The following is a 20,443-nucleotide window of genomic DNA, read 5'->3' as shown; positions in this document are numbered from 1 at the left end:
CATTTTGAATCCAGCTATGTAGTAAGAGTTCAGGTCAAGACGGGAAGGCTTACCCCTGAAATGTAAGGGTAATTCAACATTAGATAAACCATTCAGTAATACCAACGGGGAGACATGTTATATGTAACATACCTGCATGTTTAATGGCCTTGTAAGAAACTAGGACTAGGCAGTTTAACCTAATTGATAAATCTTCTCTTTCGGAAGATTTTAGCAAACATACTTCATGTTAAAACATTAGACACTTTTTTTAAAAAAATTCAAGAATAAGAGAAAAATGTTCCACTACCCCCACTGTTTTTGCAACATCAAAGGAAACAGTACAAATACTAGAATGGAAGAGTCAGCTATTTTTTTTCATCAGGTGTGAATTATTAGAACATTCCAGAGAATCAACTTGCAGCAAAGTGGGAACAAGATGGAAATGTCCATTCTCACATAGATTTGCAGTAGGTGTATTTCCAAGCTCAGAATATATTTCTAGCAGCATTTTCTTTTCTCTCTCTCTTTTTTTTTTTTTTTTTTTTGGTTTGTTTTAGATTTCCAAAAATCTCTAAAAATTTCATGTTTCCAAAATGCGTTTTAACTGTGCCTTTGAGGCACTTAACCTGATATTGGGTTGGAAAGGATTAATCTGCAATTATGTTCAGTGTAGATTGGACTACAGAGGCTAATATCATGAGCCGACTCTAATAGAATTCTCATGAACCACCTTCTAGGCAGTGAAGTACTCAACTAAAATTACATGTTTGGGACTTCCCTGGTGGTCCAATGGTTACGACCCCACATTTCCAAACTCAGGAGCTTGGGTTCAATACCTATTGGGGGAACTACCCGGGTAGTTTTTTGGTGGCCAAAAAAACCACATAAAATAGAAGCAGTATGGTAACAAATTCAGTGAAGACTTTAAAGATGGTCCACATCAAAAAAATCTTAAAATCACATTTGTGGACTGACATCAGTATTGCATAGAACCTGTGAGCATTTTCGATGAATATGTAAAATTTCATTATAGATCAGGCGGTGAACATTTTCAGTTGATGTTTATGACAGGGGACACTAAGCCTGAACCTGAATTGAGAAAATTTTACCTTCTGGAGGAGAATTCCATTTTTCTAATTGTGTGTGTGTGTGTGTGTGGAGTATATGTGTGTGTGCTCAGTCGTGTCTTACTCTTTGTAACCCCGTGGACCTATATTACAAAAATATTTTGAATTTTGTCAACAAATAAGTTATAAAAATTTGTTTTCTTGTTATAGAAATACCTGCATATCCTCGAGTTGACCTCTTGTCCTGCAAAGCCTAAAGTATTTAATATCTGGCCTTTTACAAAAGAAAAAGTTGCTGATCTCTGTTGTAGCTAGTCAATGTCTTTCTAAAAAAGTCAGCTTTTTCCTGTTTGGCTTTCCGTTCCTGCTGTCCCTTTCCCCTTTGCCCCCTTTGCCCCTGTCATACCCTTCTCTATATTACACACTTGTAGCAATAACACATTTATGAGCAGTGCCTGCTCACCATGTCTTGATACAGTTATCTTTTTGCATGAGTTCTTTTATGCCTGTTTGCCCAGTTAACTGTGTAAACTAAGAAGATACAGAGTAGGGTTTCGAAAGCACCAAGTACTTACTTTGAGAAAAAGTCAAGCTCAAGGATTTTGAGCAAGCTGGAAACCTGTGTAAAGTAGAGAGATGAGAACACATCTTAGGTTCCGGGAGTATTTATCGATCAGCTAAAAGGCACACTTCAGCCCTGTTTCAGAGATCTTAGCATGAGCATGGGTAGAGTGAATCGTGTCCAGCAGCATAAGAAATAGTCGTAACGGTTCTGCTTTCTTGAGCTCTGGCTTTGTCGTGCTTCCGTGGTGCCCTGCCTTCTCAACAGTTCCGTAGACTGTCATTAGATCTCTTGGCTTGTGTGCAGCTGGACTTAGGTCCTTAGCAGCATATGAGTAATTCTCAAGATCTCTTCTGTTTGAAGAATCTAGGGAAGATATTTTTTTTCCATTCTTTTCCCACGTAAGAGAACATATTATGAGTACAATTATGGTCATGAATCGGCACCCACTCAGTTGTATAGAAAAACAAATTATGCTTTACTATGTTTTTAAGTGCAAATTTCCTTGTGTACTTTCAAGAAAATTACTCTAAATCTTTTATTTTTTCCGTGCCTAGTTATAACATTAAGATGGCTCAGCATTTACTCAGTGGAAATTATGTTGTAGCTACTGTGTGTGTGGCAGGCTGTTTTCCTGATGCATTTTGAGATATCACTCATTCTCGTTTCTGATTGCCTGAGAGAAGCTGTGTAAAATATACTTACCAAACTACGAAACTCTACATATGATTTGAGAAATTATTTATTTTACCTTTTTTTTTAACTGGAGGACAATTGCTTTACAATGTTATGATGGTTTTTGCAATACATCAGTGCAAACCAGTCATAATTATAAAAATATTCCCTCCGTCTTGAGCCTCCTGCCTCCATCCCACCCCTCTAGGTCATCACAGAGTGCCAGGCTGGGCCCCCTGTGTTATACAGCAGCTTGCTGTTAGTTGTTTTTCATATGATTTTGTATATATGTCAATGTATTTTCTCAACTTCTCCTAGCCTCTTTTCCCTGCTCTGTCCACAAGTCCATTCTCTACATCTGTATCTCCATTTCTTCTCTGTCAATAGGTTCATCAGTACTATTTTTCTAGATTCCATGTATATGCATTAATATATGATACTTATTTTTCTCTTTCTGACTTTCTTTACTCTATATAACAGACTCTAGGTTCATCCGCCTCACTACAACTGACTCAAATCCATTCCTTTTTATGGCTGAGTAATATTCCATTGTATATATGTACCACAGCTTCTTTATCCATTCATCTGTCAGTGGACAGCTAGGTTGCTTCCATGTCCTGGCTATCGTAAATAGTGCTGCAGTGAACATTGGGGTACTTGTGTCTTTTTTAAAAAATTTATTTGTGCTGGGTCTTAGTTGTAGCATGTGGGATCTTCAATCTTCCTTGCAGGCTGTGGGATCTTTTTTTTTTCTTTAAGTTGTGGCATGTGATCTGGTTGCCAGGCCAGGGATCGAACCCGGGCCCCCTGCATTGGGAGCTTGGAGTCTTAGGCACTGGACCACCAGGGTTCTACACATGTCTTTATGAACTGTAGTTATCTTATTGTCTGTGATTGCTCGGTTGGTAAAGAACCTGCCTGCAACGCAGGAGACCCCGTTTTGATTCCTGGATTGGGAAGATTTGCTGGAGAAGGGATAGGCTACCCACTCCAGTATTCTTGGGCTTCCCTTGTGGCTCAGCTGGTAAGAATCCACCTGCAATGCGGGAGACCTGGGTTCTATCCCTGGGTTGGGAAGATCCCCTGGAGAAGGGAAAGGCTACCCACTCCAGTATTCTGGCCTGGAGAATTCCATGGGCTCTATAGTCCATGGAGTCACAAAGAGTCGGACACAACTGAGTGACTTTTTTACTTTCACGGTAGTTTTCTTCCTGGTTTGTTAAGGAATCTCCATACCGTTCTCCATAGTGGCTGTTTGCATTCTCTAGTTTACATTCCCACGAACAAAGTAGGGTTATCTTTATGTTCATTTTCTAATTTAATATTTTTAATCACTTACAGATGATTTTTTAAAATGCATTCATATTTGTTTATTTCCATCCTTGATGTCTTTCAGCTCCTGGTGATAATTCATTATTGCTGCTGTGAGCAGAGTTGTATTTATTCATGAAGAACTATGAACAGGCTCTGCAGGATGCTGGTGAAGTTTGTCAGAATAAACCTGTCTTGCCTAAGGTATTTGTATGGGTCGGCTTTGGAGATAATAAATGTAAATTTATGGAATGTTCTTAATAAATTATTAAATAAGACTTGTGATCAGGCAGCTATAGACAGTGTACATTTCTCTCAGTTTATAGGTAGTCTTAATGTAGCAATCCACTTCATAATAATCCAGCGCAGTTCAAAAGACCAAGTTTCCAACTGGATCTAGATAAGAAATACTAATTTAGATTACTCTTAGTAGATGATTTGAATAATACGCCTTATGCACTGAACAAATATGTAAACAAAATAAAAGAACTTTATAAATTTGTGAGTTAAAAGATATGTTTAAGATTACAGTTTAAATAGGAAGATCATATAATAATCATGTCCAGCAGTTGAGCCCTAATATACATGGTGAATATAAGCAGTGTTAGTAAAAGGGTGAGTTTTGTATGTATTCTGGAATAATTTTAATCTCTGTGTCTTGGCTGGAAAGTTCCAATATCTCTTTCTCTGTGGTACAAAATAAGGTTGGCTGACCTAACAATGGTAGCTTAAGTTGTCCTTGAGAAGATTTATAAGCCAAAGAATAAAAGGTGTAGCTTTTTTCATGAATCTTTGAATTTTAAACCCCTTAAGAGATTTTAAAGTTTTAAAGAACTTACGATGAGATGAACACATATTGCATTCTCTATTTAATAATTAAGATATTTTTCCTTCTGCTGTATTACATTCTAATTACCTTTGTTTTAGAAACACTGAAGAAACAGTAACCCAGGTTAATAGACAATATGTAGCCTGTTCTCCCTTTTTCCTTTATTTTATCCACCCAGTCATCCATCCATTCATTCATTTATTCATCTATCCAACCATCCAGTCATCCATTCATCCAGCCAGTCATCCATCTGTCCAGTCATCCATCCATCCAGTCATCCAATCATTCATCCATCCAGTCATCCATTCATCCATCCAGTCATCCATCCATCTATCCAGTCATCCATTCATCCAACCATCCATCTATCCAGTCGTCCACCCAGTCACCCATCCATCCATCCATCTATCCATTCATCCAGTCATCCATTCATCCGGTCATTCATTTGTCCATCCATCCGTCTGTCCATCCATCCATCCAGTCATCCATTCATCCATCCATCCATCTATACATCTATCTAGTTGTCCACCTGTCCATCTGTCCAGTCATCCACCCAGTCATTGATCTACCCAGTCATCCATCCGCCCAGTCATCCATCCACCCATCTATATGGTCATCCACCCAGTCATCCATCCATCCATCCATCCATCCATCCATCTATCCATCTATCTATCTATCCAGTATCCATCCATCCACACAGTCATCCATCCATCCAGTCATCCAAGGCTCTAACTGACTCAGTGTCAGAGGAAACCTGCTGGAAGCAGTTCATCTTTCTTAAATATGAGCAAAGAACTGAGGACCAACAAGAAAAAAATTCAGTAGCGCAGAAGAGAAAGATTAAATGATGGGAACAACTGACTCCAATGGAAATATAACACGTGAACTGGTCAAACAAACAAAGCACAATATATACAGTGATTTGAGAAAATACTGCTTCCATAAAGCAAAAACCAAATGCTGTTGGGAAATCCTGATCCGTGTTGTGTTTTGTTCATTTCCGTTGTGGCACTCTGTATGCTGACACTTCGTTATAGTTATTTCTATCATGTGTGTCTGCTCCCACAAGACCATATGCGCCTTGAAGACGGGAACATGGTAGTGACCGCTGATCACTGAGCGAGTTAAAGGTGCTGGGCGTCCAGTTCTCTTTTAGCCGGTCCCTTGGATCTGCTTTGGGATCAGACTCCAAGTGTGGACTCTGGTGTTCTGATCATGGATCATGCTCATGGGACATTCCCGTTTGCCCGATTTATAAAGTGGTCGATCTGAAGCTGTCCTCTGTGGGCTTGTGTTTATTCTATTTAATATGAAAGTAAAACTGTTGCAGTGATTTTTTTTCAGGGCTGTTTGTACACAAGTGTATCATCACACTGTTTTTTCAAATGTTTGTCTTTGGATGCATCCAGGGGCATCATGTGAAAGCCCAGGCTTTCTCTGGACTGGGAAGAAGTAAGGAAACGTTGAGGGAGTTTCTCTACTGCCTTGCTCTTAAATCTTGAATGTAACTCAGTGAAGAAAGAAGCCCAGAAGGTGTGATTCCCATTCAGTGACTTGCTTCTTTGAGTCTTACTTTCTGCCTTTGTGTTCATGCTGAGTAGCTCCTTTGTGTAAAATAAGCGAGAAATGTAACTCTGAATATTCATGACAGTGTGATTTAAAATGCACAATGATAATGATGAGTTCATGCATTTGATAACCTTCATCCATGGATAATGCAGCACATTTCACGAGGCAGGGCACATATATCTCACCTCTGCTGAACTAATGACATGTATCAGTGAGACAAGGTTAATGTATGACGCTGGGGATGCAAGGTGATTTATCCTAGAGTTTGTAATTCAAATGTTATAGTTGGTGCAGGAGCCACATAAAAGACATTGTGATACATGCAGAATATATCAATTCAGCTACATAGGTTGACTTGAAATTTTCAGTGAAGCTTCACCAACAAGATGCAGAAATATCTACTCTTTTATGCAGATCTTTAGCCTAATCTTATTAGAGGTCATCCAGTCACACTTGGTGTAAAGATCTACCCTGTTAAAGAAGCTTGTAAACGGTAGTTACACAGCCTTAGCATTTCCAGTGACCATGAGTTCTTGTTTTTACATTTCCTCTGAATCTTTTAGGTTTGTTATATATTTTTCAAAAGTGTTTTAAAAAATGCTTTTTTCCTCTTGGCAATTTTGTAGGTTCTGTGTGAGGTGTTTTTCCCAACCTCAGAAAACATGCCTCAGAATTTAACATCTTCCACCCAAAGTATATTGTTGACCATGAGATTAAAGGCTCAATTTCAGAGCCATATGAACAGCCAGGGTCCTGTGGAGGAAGGTGGCAGTGCAGGAAGGTCTAAGGTAGGAAGTGCATGTATTTGTCGACATTATCTCTTTTTTTTTTCAAATTGAGCTGCGTAAGGTCTCAGTTGCAGCACACAGGATCTCCTGTTGCAACACACAGACTCTCCAACTGTGGCTCTTGGGCTTTGCTGCCCCAGGGGATGTAGGATCTTAGTTCTGACCAGGGATGGAACCACGTGACCTGCATTGAGACGTGGCTTCTTAACCACTGAACCACCAGGGAAGTCACTGTTATCTCTATTAAGCTTAATGTAGTTTTGGGCATTTACAAGTTATTCAGATGTTGACATTCCATTAGCTAGTACTTCTCAAGACCAGTTCTGGCTTCTCCCCTTGAGAATTAAAACTTTCCAAGGGTGTTGGTAGAAGTACTGAAAATCACTGAAGATTGATGGGACTTCCCTAGTAGTCCAGTGGCTAAGACTCTGCCTGCAATGCAGGGAGCCTGGATTTGATCCCTGGTCAGGGAACTAGGTCCCACATGCTGCAACTAAAGATTCCATATGATGCAACTAAGAGTGGCGCAGCTGAGTAGATAAATAAAATATTAAAAAAAAAGAAAATCACTGAAGATTGAAAGAAACTTCTAGAACATTCCAAAACACCTAAAACCTCAGGAGACTTGAAATTATTTTGTCTTAGGGAAAAGAAAGCACAGGGATAATTTGAATATATAAATACTGGTATTCAGTTGCCCCCTCAGGGAGAAATTATCCTTATATTTTACCATGAAAACTGTACAGTTCATCTCAGCAGTTAATAGATGAAACCCATTATGAAGGAAGAGTGTAAGCCTTCTTTTTTTCCAAAGATTCCCAAGAAAGGCTATTGCATGAACTTTTTTTCTTATGCTATACTGTCTTTAACATTCAGGATTCTTTTTTCCTGCTTTATCAGAATCCATCTGAGAAAACCTGATGTGTTTAGAAATAACAGTTCCTCAGTTTTACATTTCATACTGAGCTTACACTGTGAAGAGGATCAGGAGGTGTTAGACGGCATCCTTCCAATGGAGCCCGGCACTGGTTTAAAGAGACAGTTTCTGAATGACTCGGAGGATGCACACGATGTGAACGCCCCTGGAAAAATTCCCAAGAAAGGTCAGTAGGCTGTTTATCTTGGAGTATGTGACCGTAGACTTATAGACTGTTGGCTGATGCTTAATACACTTAAAAAAAATTTTATACAGGCAGTTTAAGATGAATAATGAAATGAATACATCACCTTTTAGATTATAGGCCAGTTTCAGTGGTTACTTCTATAAAGACTTCATAACCAAAAAAGCACAGAAATTTAGGTATAACTTTAACTTTTATTCATGACTTATAGATAAATAATGCCTATATACAGTCAGGCTTCAGTACATGTGAATTCAACCAACCACAGATCAAAAATATTTGGGAAAACAAATTTCAGAAAGTGCCAAAAAGCCAAAGTTGCTTTTACCCTGTATAATAACTATTTACATAACATTTACATGTATTGCTATAAGTATTATTAGTAATCTGGAGATGATTTAAGGTATAGGTATGCCTCATTTATTGTGCTTTGCAGATTATCATTATTATTATTTTTGACAGATTGAAGGTTTGTGGCAAACTTGTGTTGTCAGGAAATGGTTAGCCTATTTAGCAATAAGTTATTTTTAATTAGGGCTTCCCTGGTGGCTCAGATGGTAAAGAATCTGCCTGTAATGTGGGAGACCAAGGTTCGATCCCTGGATTCGGAAGATCCCCTTGAGAAGGGAATGGCACCCCACTCCAGTATTCTTGCCTGGAGCATCCCATGGATAGAGGAGCCTGGCAGGCTACTGTCCATGGGGTCACAAAGAGTCAGACATGACTGAGCGACTAACACTATTTTTAATTAATACATGTGCATTGTTTTTTAGGCATAATGCTACTGCACACTTGGTGGAATACAATATAGCGTAAACATAAGGGTTTTTTTACTTTATTTCATACTTTCTGGCTGTGCTGGGTCCTTGTTGCTGCTCGAGGGCTCCCTCTAGTGGTGGAGAGTGAGGGCTGCTCCAGTTGCCATGCTGAGACTTCTGTGGTGGCTTCTCTTGCGGCAGAGCAGGCTCTAGGGCGCTCAGGCTTCGGTGGTTGCAGCTCCCAGGCTCTAGAGCACAGGCTCAGTAGTTGCAGTGCACAGGCTTAGTTTTTCCTTGGCATGTGGGATATCTTCCCAAGTCAGTGATCAAACTCATGTCTCCTACCTCGACAGGTAGATTCTTTAACACCAAGCCACCAGGGAAGCCCAAATATAAGTTTTATATGCACAGAGAAACCAAAAACAATTTGTATGACTCAGTTTATTGCTGTGGTGGACTGGAACGGACCCCGAGATACCTCTGGGCTGTGCCTGTGTGGGAGGGTGTGCTTAGGTTATACGCAAACACTGCACTGTTTTCTGTAAGGGACTCCATCCAGCATCAGGGATCTTGGCATCTTGGGGGTCCTGGAACTGTCAAGGACATTTAAAACTCATTTAAATGTGTCCCTGCGTGCGTGCTCAGTCGCTTCAGTCACGTCCAACTCTTTGTGACCCAGTGGACTGTAGCCCACCAGGCTCCTCTGTCCAGGGAATTCTCCAGGCAAGAATACTGTAGTGGGTAGCTCTTCTCTAGGGTATCTTCCTGCCCCAAGGATTGAACCTGAATCTCCCACATAGGGCATATTCTTTACCATCTGAGCCACCAGAGAAGCCTATAACACACTTCAGCCAGAGGAAATACACTTTATTGCTTTCTCTTACCCAGATGTGCAAGTGTTAATTATAGCATTTAAATTTTTTCAGAGGCTGACTTCTTACCCCAAAGAAATGTGAACTCTAACACAGGAGAAAGTGAAGAGCTCCCCACAGAGGTGGCTGACTCCAGGTGTGCCCTTTGTATGAGGTATGGTGACATAGCATCTATGCCACTGTGAAAAATCCAGCCTTTCTGAATTGTGTATCCTAAACATAATGGGCTTAAAAAAATTATTTGTTTTAATTGGAGGATAATTGCAATACAGTGATGGTTTTTGCCATCCATCTGTATGAGTTGGCCATAAGTATACCGGTGTCCTCTCCATCCTGAAACCCCCTCCCAACTCCTTCCCCACCTCATTCCTCCAGGTTGTCCTGCTTCATGCGTCAAACTCCCACTGGTCATCTGTTTTACATCAATAATGTATATGTTTCAATGCTGTTCTCTCAAATCATCCCACGCTTTCCTTTTCCCACTGAGTCCAAAAGTCTGCTCTTTACCTCTGTGTCTCCTGTTTTCAGAAATTAAAAGATGCTTACTCCTTGGAAGGAAAGTTACGACCAACCTAGACAACATATTGAAAAGCAGAGACGTTACTTTGTCCACAAAGGTCTGTCTAGTCAAGGCTATGGTTTTTTCCAGTGGTCATGTATGGATGTGAGCGTTGGACTATAAAGAAAGCTGAGCATCGAAGAAGTGATGCTTTTGAACTGTGGTGTTGGAGAAGACTCTTGAGAGTCCCTTGGACTGCAAGGAGATCCAACTAGTTCATCCTAAAGGAGATCAGCCCTGGGTGTTCATTGGAAGGACTGATGCTAAAGCTGAAACTCCAGTACTTTGGCCACCTGATGCGAAGAGCTGACTCATTGGAAAAGACCCTGATGCTGGGAAAGATTGAGGGCAGGAGGAGAAGGGGACAACAGAGGATGAGATGGTTAGATGGCATCACTGATTCAATGGACATGGGTTTGGGTGGACTCCGGGAGTTGGTGATGGACAGGGAGGCCTGGCATGCTGTGGTTCATGGAGTTGCAAAGAGTCGGACACGACTGAGTGACTGAACTGAACTGAACTCCTTTTGTCAGAGAAATTACATAAACCTTAACAATATGGGCTTCCCTGGTGGCTCAGAGGTTAAAGCATCTGCCTCCAATGAGGGAGACCTGGGTTCGATCCCTGGGTCAGGAAGATCCCCTGGAGAAAGAAATGGCAACCCACTCCAGTATTCCTGCCTGGAGAATCCCATGGACGGAGGAACCTGGTAGGCTACAGTCCACTGGGTTGCAAAGAGTCGGACACGGCTGAGCGAATTCACCTTCACGTTCAATAACAATTGCTTTATTTTATAAAAATCGGATAAGGAAGATGAAAACAGAAAATGGGTATAAGTGGTTTCTAGAGTTCTTATAAAATGAATAGATTCTTTGAAAGTCTACTGTGGACATGTCTTGCTGAAAACCCAGATGTTTCTGCAGGTTGCTCTTTGAACCTGTTACTATGCCCTGTGGACACATGTTTTGCCTGAAATGCCTCGAGTGCTGCCTGGACCACGCCATGCATTGTCCCTTGTGCAAAGAAAAACTTTCAGAAGTAAGTATTTCTCTGGAAATGACAAATCCGGGCACTTTTAAAATTTGGCCTCCACCTCCTCTCCCTTCACATGCAGCTTTTAATTCCTTGGTCCCTTAGCTCCCGTTTTCAGTCCTGACAAAGTCAGCTCTTTTTGCTTTTGTGTGTGTCTGTATATGTAGAGAGCAAAGCTAGAGTCAGCCCACAAAGTAGGGAAGATTAAATTTCAGTTGAAATTCATAATCTTAAATCTGAGACTTGAAACGCCATTAGCATTTTTACCGTGCCTCTCTGGTAGCTTCAGCTTTTCACTCTCCAAGGTGATTCTTTGATACTTTCTTGTCTTCCACCACCTGCTACTCACTCCCTCTCCCCTCCTTGACCTGATTCTCCATGGAGAGTGTAGACACCAGCAAGATGGGATTGCCTCTTCCTTCCTCCAGGCGAACCCTGTCTCCTGAGCTGCTTTCCTGGGGGAGGGACAGCCCGCCCCTCCCTCACAGGGCCGACCTTCCATCTCTCTCACCTCAGTCCCTTTTGTCTTCTAGGACCCCAGCTCCCACAAGAGAGAGCTCTTTTTCCTTAAGAACTGATTACCATAGGGACTTCCTTTGGTGGTGCAGTGGTTAAGACTTAACCTTCCCCTCCAGAGTGTGTGGGTTCCATCCCTGGTTGGGGAGCTAAGATCTGACATGCCTTGCAGACAAAAAACGAAAACGTAAAACAGAAACAGTATTTTTACAAATTTAATAAAGACTTTAAAAATAGTCCACGTAAAAAAAAAAAACAATCTTAAAAAGAATTAAATACCAGGCAGTATTATTTAACTTTGTTTTGTTACAGTAGTTGGCAAGCAGAAATTTTAATATGACTGCTCTGGCCGAAGAATGCATATCTCGGTATTTCTCAGGTGAGCTTTCTGACAGAGAGAGAGTCTGTGATGAAGAAAGGACGGAGTTGTCACAGGAAGGCCTCGCGTTCTAGGTACTTCGTGCTGAGTTGAGGTTACAAGAAGAAAGTCCTGGCTAACCTCACAGCTCTATCTCAGTTTTTTTTTCCCCTCTTTGGCAGAGAAATTGGCCTCAAAAAAGAAAAAAAAAATGAATTGCAAAGCGTTTATGGAATTTAATTGAAGAAGATTGTAAGAAATATTCCAAAAGTGTGTTTTGACAGAATCATATGGTTGCTTTTTATATCTAAATAAACAATACTGAATTTTTCAGAAGTGAAAAGGCACGGTTCATTAAAAACAAAAGATGTTTGAAAACAGGCTTTTTTCCCCTCAAAATAGGCTTGACAGTTCTTTTTTCTTTTAAAGTGATTAAAGTTTTGTGTTGTAGTGACCTGTAAGGATTGAGATCTTATCATTCTTCTAGTCTTTTTTATTTATTAGTAGATGTCTGTCATTTTTGCTTTCATCAGAATTTTTTCTTATTTATTTTTCTTGTGATGTAACCGACGTTTAACATTATACTAGTTTCAGGTGTACAACGGAGTGAGTTGATATTTGTGTATATGGTGAAATGATCACCGTAGTAGATCTAAGTTGACATCTGTCTCCAGACAGTTACAATATTTTTATTGTGATAAGAGCTTTTTAAGATTTATGCTCTTAGCAACTTTTAAATATGCAATACAGGATTATTAACTGTGGTCACCATGCTGTGCATTGCATCTCCAGGACTTATTTTATAACTGGAGCTGTGTGCTTTTTGACCCCCTCCACCCATTGCACACACAGATACACACACAGGCAGACACACACGCACACACAAACACACACACACACTACTGGTAACCCTGTCTGTCCTCTGTGAACTTGGTTTTCTTTGTTTTTAGCTGCCATATATAAATGAGGTCATACAGTTTCTGTCTTTCTCTGTCTGACTTACATCACTTAGCACTGTGCCCTCAAGGTCGTGAGAGTGTGTTCGTAGTCATCTTAAGCACATTCTCTCATCAGATTAAATAAGAGGGCTTGCTGAGCGCTTTCTCATGCTGTGACTGTTGACTTTCTTTTCCCGCCTAAGGCTTAGGCAAACCTGTGGGTTTTGTCATTAAGAGAACCGCGGTTGTCATACCCTTCCGTGTCTGACAGCTCCCACATCTAGTTAACATTCCTCTTACCCTGCAATCTGACCAGAGATGTGCCCATCTTTGTGTACGCCATGGCCTTCTCCACCATGCCCTGCCCGCTCCGTCTCTTTGAGCCCTGCTATTGGCTTATGATATGAAGATGCCTGGAAACGGGCACCAGACGGAGTGGCATGTGTTTATCTGCTGAGCACGCAGGGTAAGAGTTCATGCTTCCAATGCAGGGGATATGGGTTTGATTCCTGGTTGGGGAAACAAGATCCCACATGCTGAGTGGTAGGGCTTCCCTGGTGGCTCAAATCGTAAATAATCTGCCTGCAACATGGAGATCTGGTTTTGATCCTGGTTGGCAAGATTCCCCTTGAGAAGGGAACAGCTGCTCACTCCAGTATTCTTGCCTGGAAAATCCCATGGACAGAGGAGCCTGGTGGTCCAGTCCATGCGGTCACAAAGAGTTGGACAGGACTGAGCGACTGACACTGTAATTGTGAACATGCTGTGTGGTGCTGCCAAAAGATTAAAAAGAGGACGGGGCTTATAATTAAATGTATCATTTTTCTTGGAGAACAATTTAAGGTGATGTTGGTAATCTCTAGTGGCTCCTGTTACCCATCGAAGTATAAGCCTGGGGACATCTGTGTTGTGACTCCACCTTTCATTCTAGTCTTGGCTCCCAGTCCTTCGCCTTGAACATCACAGCTGCCGATTCTCAGCCGTCTCTCTCACGTGTCCCGCCAGGATCCTGGAGTATGGCTGCATGCTGGCAATCAAGGACACCAGGACATTCCCCGACGGCGGCTCCATCGTTGCCGTGGGGATCGGCCGCTTCCGGGCTTTGAGCCACCATCACAGAGACGGCTACCACAGGCGGACACTGAATACTTGGAAGATGCAAGGCTGAGGAGTCACGCCTGCAGTGCCAGCTCCGTCCCCTCTCCAGCCGCTCTTGCTGCTCACCTTTGGGCAGCGCGCCTCACGGGCCAGAGGGCAGAATGCAACCAGGTGAACGGCAAGGTCTGGGGCACAGGGAACTGGTTGGAAGATGATGACTGAGTATGGTGGCTCTCAGGGTTCCTATTCTATTGTTGTTTAGTCGCTAAGTCGTATCCGACTCTTTGCAACCCCTTGGACTGCAGCACGCCAGTCTTCTCTGTCCCTCGCCATCTCCTGAAATTCATCCAAGTTCATGTGCATTGAATCAGTGATGCCATCCAACCGTCTCATCCTCTGTCATCCCCTTCGCCTCCTGCCTTCAGTCTTTCCTAGCATCAGGGTCTTTTTCGATGAGTTGGCTCTTCACATCAGGTGGCCAAAGTATTGGAACTTAAGTTTTAGCATTAGTCCTTCCAAACAGTATTCAGGGTTGATTTCCTTTAGGATTGACTTGTTTGATCTTGCTGTCCAGGGGACTTTCAAGAGTCTTCTCCAACTCTACAGTTTGAAAGCATCAATTCTTTGGCGCTCAGCCTTCTTTATGATCCACCTCACATCTGTACATGACTACTGGAAAAACCATAACTTTGACAATACGGATCTTTGTTGGTAAAATGATATCTTTGCTTTTTAATCAAATTAAGAATGGTTGTGTGTTATAATCTAATTCCAGAGTTTACCCCAGTTTTCATAAATGCTATAGTCTTGCAATCAAAAAGGACCTTAGTGGTTTACTCCCATTTTACAGATGAGGAAGTTCTACCTTAAGGCGACTGAGCAACTGGCTAGCATTCCCACATGAGAGGCAGGGATGAAGCCAGAACAAACCCGGGCCCCCTGGAGCTGTTTCTGCTCAGTGTTCCTACGTAGGATGGAGCCTTGCTGGGCAGTGAGAGGGGCCCAGGCAGCAGGGTGTGTCCTCCTAAAGCCGTAGGATCTCCCCTGGCATCAGGCTCAGGCTGTGAGTGTGCTGTTGCTGTATAGCATGTCTTTTGAAGTATAGTTTGGTGGCATGGAATACAGGTTTTAAACTGCTAAAACTCTTTGACTTAAACTTCCCTGGTGGCTCAGTGGTAAAGAATCCGCCTACCAGTGCAGAAGACATGGGTTCCATTCCTGGATTGGGAAGATCCCCTGGAGAAGGAAATGGCAACCCACTCCAGCATTCTTGCCTGGAAAATCCCATAGACTGAGGAGCCTGGTGGGCTATAATCCATGGGTCACAAAGAGTCGGACATGACTAAGCAACTAAACAACAACTCTTTGACTTGGTAATTCTGCTTCTGGGAATCTATCCTGAGGCAATGACAGCCCCTTCTCACGCACATAGGGAAAAAAACACTTTGCATAATTACTTAATATTATTTGTGTTATCTTATTAATAAAATACATCTTATGTGAATGGTTGAATAAATTATGGTATATTTCAAATGTAGGATTGCATGTAGCCGTTAAAAGTGATTCCTAATAATATCAGATGCGTTTTTATATTACGATAGTAAGAGAGCCGTCTGGGTGCTACCGATGGGCGTGGGATAGATCGGGCACCACGGTGTGACGGTGCAGATTTCTGCTTTGAGCCTGTGTACCCGTGTGTGTGCGCTCCGTCCTGTCCGATCTTTGCACCCTGTGGACTGCAGCCCGCCAGGCCCCTCTGTCCATGGGATTTCCCAGGCAAGAGTAGTGGAGTGGGTTGCCGTTTCCTTCTCCAGGGGATCTTGCTGACCCAGGGATGGAACCCACATCTCCTACGTTGGCAGGCAGATTCTTTACCAGTAGCGCCACCTGTCCGTTTATTGAAATGCTAATGAATTACTGAAGTGCTAAATGCCAGGAATCTGCTCAGCAGACGTGGCCTTGGTAACTGTGTAATGGACACACAAGTGTGATAATGAATCGCTGAAAAGGCTGTCTCTCTTCCTTGACCAGGTGGAAGGCCCAGAGTGCGAGGAACTCTGTATGCTGTAGTTTATCAGCAGTCAGTGTCCTGGTTTGTCACTTCAGGATCCCACAAAAGAGCAGATTTTAAGCCATTTTGGATCAATGCCAGACAGAGAACCTGAGCCTCAGGTATGCTGTGCTGATATTTCATAGTGCTGATATTCCTGCCTTCGTGTGTCGAGACGCATCACACTCCAGCGAAGCTTGGCAGTACCTGCTCTGCTGCCTACTCCGTTACGGCCGTTTATGAACCATCTCATTTATCAACAGCCCAGAGAGACACCTGGTAGAGTAGCATGTGCCTTGTGGAGCAAAAATGATAAATGCTTTCTGATAAATACTACGTGAAGGTAATTTGTTTTCTGTCAGAAATCAGTTTATTCTGGTTGGCTGTCTCTTTTGTACTTCTCTCACCAACATCAGAAGATTTGGTAATTGTCGTCCATCAGCAGGATAGACCCTGTTTTTTGTACCTAATCCTGCCTTACCTCTAATGAACAGGCGTTGAATAAATGAGAAAATTCTCTGTCATTAATTTAGAAGCTTTCCTAGTCCTCTGTCCCATCTTCATGGGCTTTCTCTCTGCTCCCAGGAGTGCTTCAGTGATGCTCTTTTTTTTTTCTCTTATTATTTATTTTTATTGAAGTATAGTTGATTTACACTGTTGTTAATTTGTCATATAGCAAAGGAATTCAGTTATACGTATGTATGCATTCTTTTATTAGTGTTCTTTTCTATTTTGGTTTATCATAGGGTTTTGTTTTTATTGGAGTATAGTTGCTTTATAATGTTGTGTTAATTTCTGCTGTACAACAGAGTGAATCAGCCGCATGTGTACATACATCTCCTCCCTCTTCAGCCTCCTTCCTCTCCCCCAGCATCCCACCCCTCTAGGTCATCACAGATCACTGAGCTGAGCGCCTGTGTTATATAGCACATTCCCACTAGCTACCTGTTTTTACACATAGTAGTGGGTGTATTTCAATGCTACTGTCTCATCCGTCCCTCCCTCTCCTTCCCTCTCTGTGTCCACAATTCTGTTCTCTACGTCTGCTCCTCTATTCCTGCCTTACAAATAGGTCCATCAGTACCATCTTTCTAGACTCCATGTACATGTGTTAATATACAGTATTTGTTTTTCTCTTTCTGACTTACTTCACTCTGTATGACAGACTCTAGGTTCATCCACATCACTCCAAAGGACCCAGTTTTGTTCCTCTTACGGATGAGTAATATTCCGTTGTATTTCAGTGATGAACAGGCTTCAGGTCTGTGAAGCATTGCTAAGTGCAAATGGCTCGTCTCCCCCGCATTTGGATCACGGAGCCAGGAGGGGTGGAGAAGGCAATGGCAACCCACTCCAGTACTCTTGCCTGGAAAATCCCATGGATGGAAGAGCCTGGTAGGCTGCTGTCCATGGGGTCGCTGAGGGTCGGACACGACTGAGCGACTTCACTTTCACTGTTCACTTTCATACATTGGAGAAGGAAATGGCAACCCACTCCAGTGTTCCTGCCTGGAGAATCCCAGGGACGGGGGAGCCTGGTGGGCTGCCTGCCGTCTATGGGGTTGCACAGAGTTGGACACGACTGAAGTGACTTAGCAGCAGCAGCCAGGAGGGGATGGTGTGGGCTTGTGACTGAGAGTGTATAGTTCCTCCTGCTGTGCCCACTCACCTGTCCTGGAGACAGGGGAGGGGACAGGGCCAGGTCTTGGCAGGTTTAGGGTCAGGTGAAGTGTCTTTTGTATTGTTTCCATCAATTTTCCTTTCTTTTTGTGTCTTTTGGTGGCTTGTGTCTTTTACTCTCATGTGAGTTCTGTCTTTTCCAAACCCAGGATAATGCTTTGGGTCAAAAGTCACCCTCAGGCATTCCTCACCCTCCGCTCTATTATAATCTCTGCTCCTCCTCTGTTTTGTAGCTCAGATTCAGAAAGCAAGGTGATTAGGTTAGCTTGATGACAGTATGAATTATCCTTTTTTCTAGGTGTTTTTGCTATTAACCCAAATTTTTCTCTAATTGTAACACATTGCATGATTGTCATGGCTTAAAAACAGCAGAAATTTATTATTGTACAGTTTGGGGATTAGAAATCCCTCACAGGTCTCACCAGGCTGTGATCAAAGTGTTGGCAAGACTTGATTCCTTGCTGGAGGCTCTAAAGGGGAGTCCATTTCCTCCCCTTCTCTGGGCTTGAAAGGCTACTGGTGTTCCTTGGCTCTGGCCCCTTCCTCCATCTTCCAGGCTAGCAGTGTTGACCTCTGACCCTTATTCCATAATTCACACCCACCTCTGACCACAGCCCAGAGCAGCTCTTTGCTGGAAGGATCTTTGTGACGAGGTTGAACCCGCCAGGAACAATCCAGCATCATCTCTGCACCTCTCCAGGTCCCTGACTCACTCACATCTGCAGGGTCCCTGCCGCCGTGTAAGCTGCATAGTCACAGGCTTCAGGAACCTAAAGGTGAACACCTTTGGGAGACTGCCTGTCTTCCCACTGTGGAGGATTTTAGGTCCTATGTGGGAGGTATTTTTATGCTGAAAGTAAAAGTGTTAGTCACTCAGTTGTGTCCAGCTCCTTGCATCCCCATGGACTGTAGCCCGCCAGGCTCCTCTGCCCATAGGATTCTCTAGGCAGGAATACTGGAGTGGGTAACCATTCCCTTCTCGAGGGGAATCTTCCCAACCCAGGGATCGAAACTGGGTCTCTTCCATTGCAGGCGGATTCTTTACCGTCCGAGCGACCACGGAAGCCCCTTTATGCTGAGGCTTTCCCATTAAGCCTGCTACTCGGTGTCTCCCTACTCAATAAAGTGAGGAGGAAAAGAGGGTGTGAACCATAGAGAAGGTCGTTTTGTCCGACACTTGTGCCGTCTTCCCTTGGAGGGGAGGTGGGTGCCTTCTGCACGGTGACGTGGGCGCCTCCATGCCCTTTGACCTTGGTGCCATTCTTCATCTCTCACCCTGAGCTAAGGTGAGCCCGGAGCCACCCTCCCTGGTTCCCAGTTTGGATTCTTCTTGCTTCTGGAATGGGGATGGAGGAGAAGCAGGGAGACCTGGGTATCTTGGTTTCAGTTCCAGGAATATTGAAAACAACTCTGTGGTTACCTTTTGCTCAGAGCTCAATCCAGAAGTGCCTGTTTGCTTATGAATCAGGTGGCATAATAATTCATATACATATTTAATAGTAATTCATTAAATGGGCTTCCCAGGTGGCTCAGTTGGTAAAAGAATATGCCTACAATGCAGGAGACCTGGGGTTGATCCCTGGATCAGGAAGATCCCCTGAGAAGGAGATGGCTAACCATTCCAGTATTCTTATCTGGAAGAGTCCATGAACAGAGGAGTCTGGTGGGTTACAGTCCATGAGGTCACAAGAGTCAGACACGACTTAGCAACTAAACCACGATGCTGCACACATATATATATATTTAACAGTAACTCATATATATAGCTATTTCATATATGTATATTTGTCTCATTGACTTTATTATAAGATTTATAACAGTCAAATTTGCACCTATACTGTTTCTTTATAAACATTTTGCTTTGTAGAGCATGTTTAGAAAACAATAACAGAACATTGGAAACTAGAGATAAAAATTACGATCACTTCTTCTAATGGGTCATAGACTTGAACTAGAGCTTTATTATTATTAATTTGGCTGTGCTTGGTCTTATTAGTTGTGGCATGTGGATCCAGTTCCCTGACCAGGGATTGAACCCAGGCGCCCTGTATTGGGAGCTTGGAGTCGTAGTCACTGAACCACCAGGAGAATCATGAACTAGAGCTTTAAGAGACTAAGAACAACTAATTCATGAAGAGTTTTCCATGGAAGATGTGTCTCTTGGCAGGTTCTTCCTTATGTGAATTCCCCCCATTTAAGTGTGTAACCTAGAAGTAAGCTTTGTCTTGGCTTCCCTGGTAGCTCTGCGGTAGAGACTCTGCCTGCCAGTGCCGGAGACACGGGTTCGATCCCCGATCCGGGAAGACCCCACATGCCACAGAGCAGCTAAGCCTGTGTGTACTCAGTACCCACAAGTACTGAGCCTGTGCTGTAAGGCCTGGAAACGGCGAGTGCTGAAGCCTGTGCACGCTAGAGCCCCTGCCCCGCAACAAGAGGAGCCCCAGCAATGAGAGACCCGTGCACTGCAGCCGGAGAGTAGCCCCCAATCTCTGCGGCTAGAGGAAAGCCCACGCACCAGCAAAGACCCAGCACGGCCTGAAATAAATAAATTATAAAAAGCTTTTTAAAAAGTAAGCTTTGTGTTTTAGGGCTGAATGAATGGTGCTGCTGCTGCTGCTGCGAAGTCGCTTCAGTCGTGTCCGACTCTGTGCGACCCCATAGACGGCAGCCCACCAGGCTCC

At 42.9% G+C, this 20,443-nt stretch overlaps 1 protein-coding gene across 1 annotated transcript in view; it reads left to right on the top strand.

Moving 5' to 3' along the window:
• LONRF2 (LON peptidase N-terminal domain and ring finger 2) overlaps positions 1-20,443 on the top strand; it is a 32,705-nt gene that overhangs the window by 7,132 nt on the left and 5,130 nt on the right. The window contains 14 exon segments of the mRNA XM_045162412.1: positions 3,683-3,801; positions 5,833-5,913; positions 5,915-5,956; positions 6,619-6,787; positions 7,311-7,314; positions 7,693-7,883; positions 9,586-9,685; positions 11,014-11,128; positions 11,951-12,069; positions 13,239-13,400; positions 13,940-14,064; positions 14,067-14,105; positions 16,064-16,127; positions 16,129-16,204. Of these exon segments, the coding sequence (XP_045018347.1) occupies positions 3,683-3,801; positions 5,833-5,913; positions 5,915-5,956; positions 6,619-6,787; positions 7,311-7,314; positions 7,693-7,883; positions 9,586-9,685; positions 11,014-11,128; positions 11,951-12,069; positions 13,239-13,400; positions 13,940-14,064; positions 14,067-14,105; positions 16,064-16,127; positions 16,129-16,204 (1,406 nt within the window).

This window comes from Bubalus bubalis, chromosome 12 (genome assembly GCF_019923935.1).
Source record: "Bubalus bubalis isolate 160015118507 breed Murrah chromosome 12, NDDB_SH_1, whole genome shotgun sequence".
Taxonomy (NCBI): Eukaryota; Metazoa; Chordata; class Mammalia; order Artiodactyla; family Bovidae; genus Bubalus; species Bubalus bubalis.
Note: the sequence above shows the minus strand (reverse complement) of the source record. Positions and strands in the feature narration are given on the sequence as shown.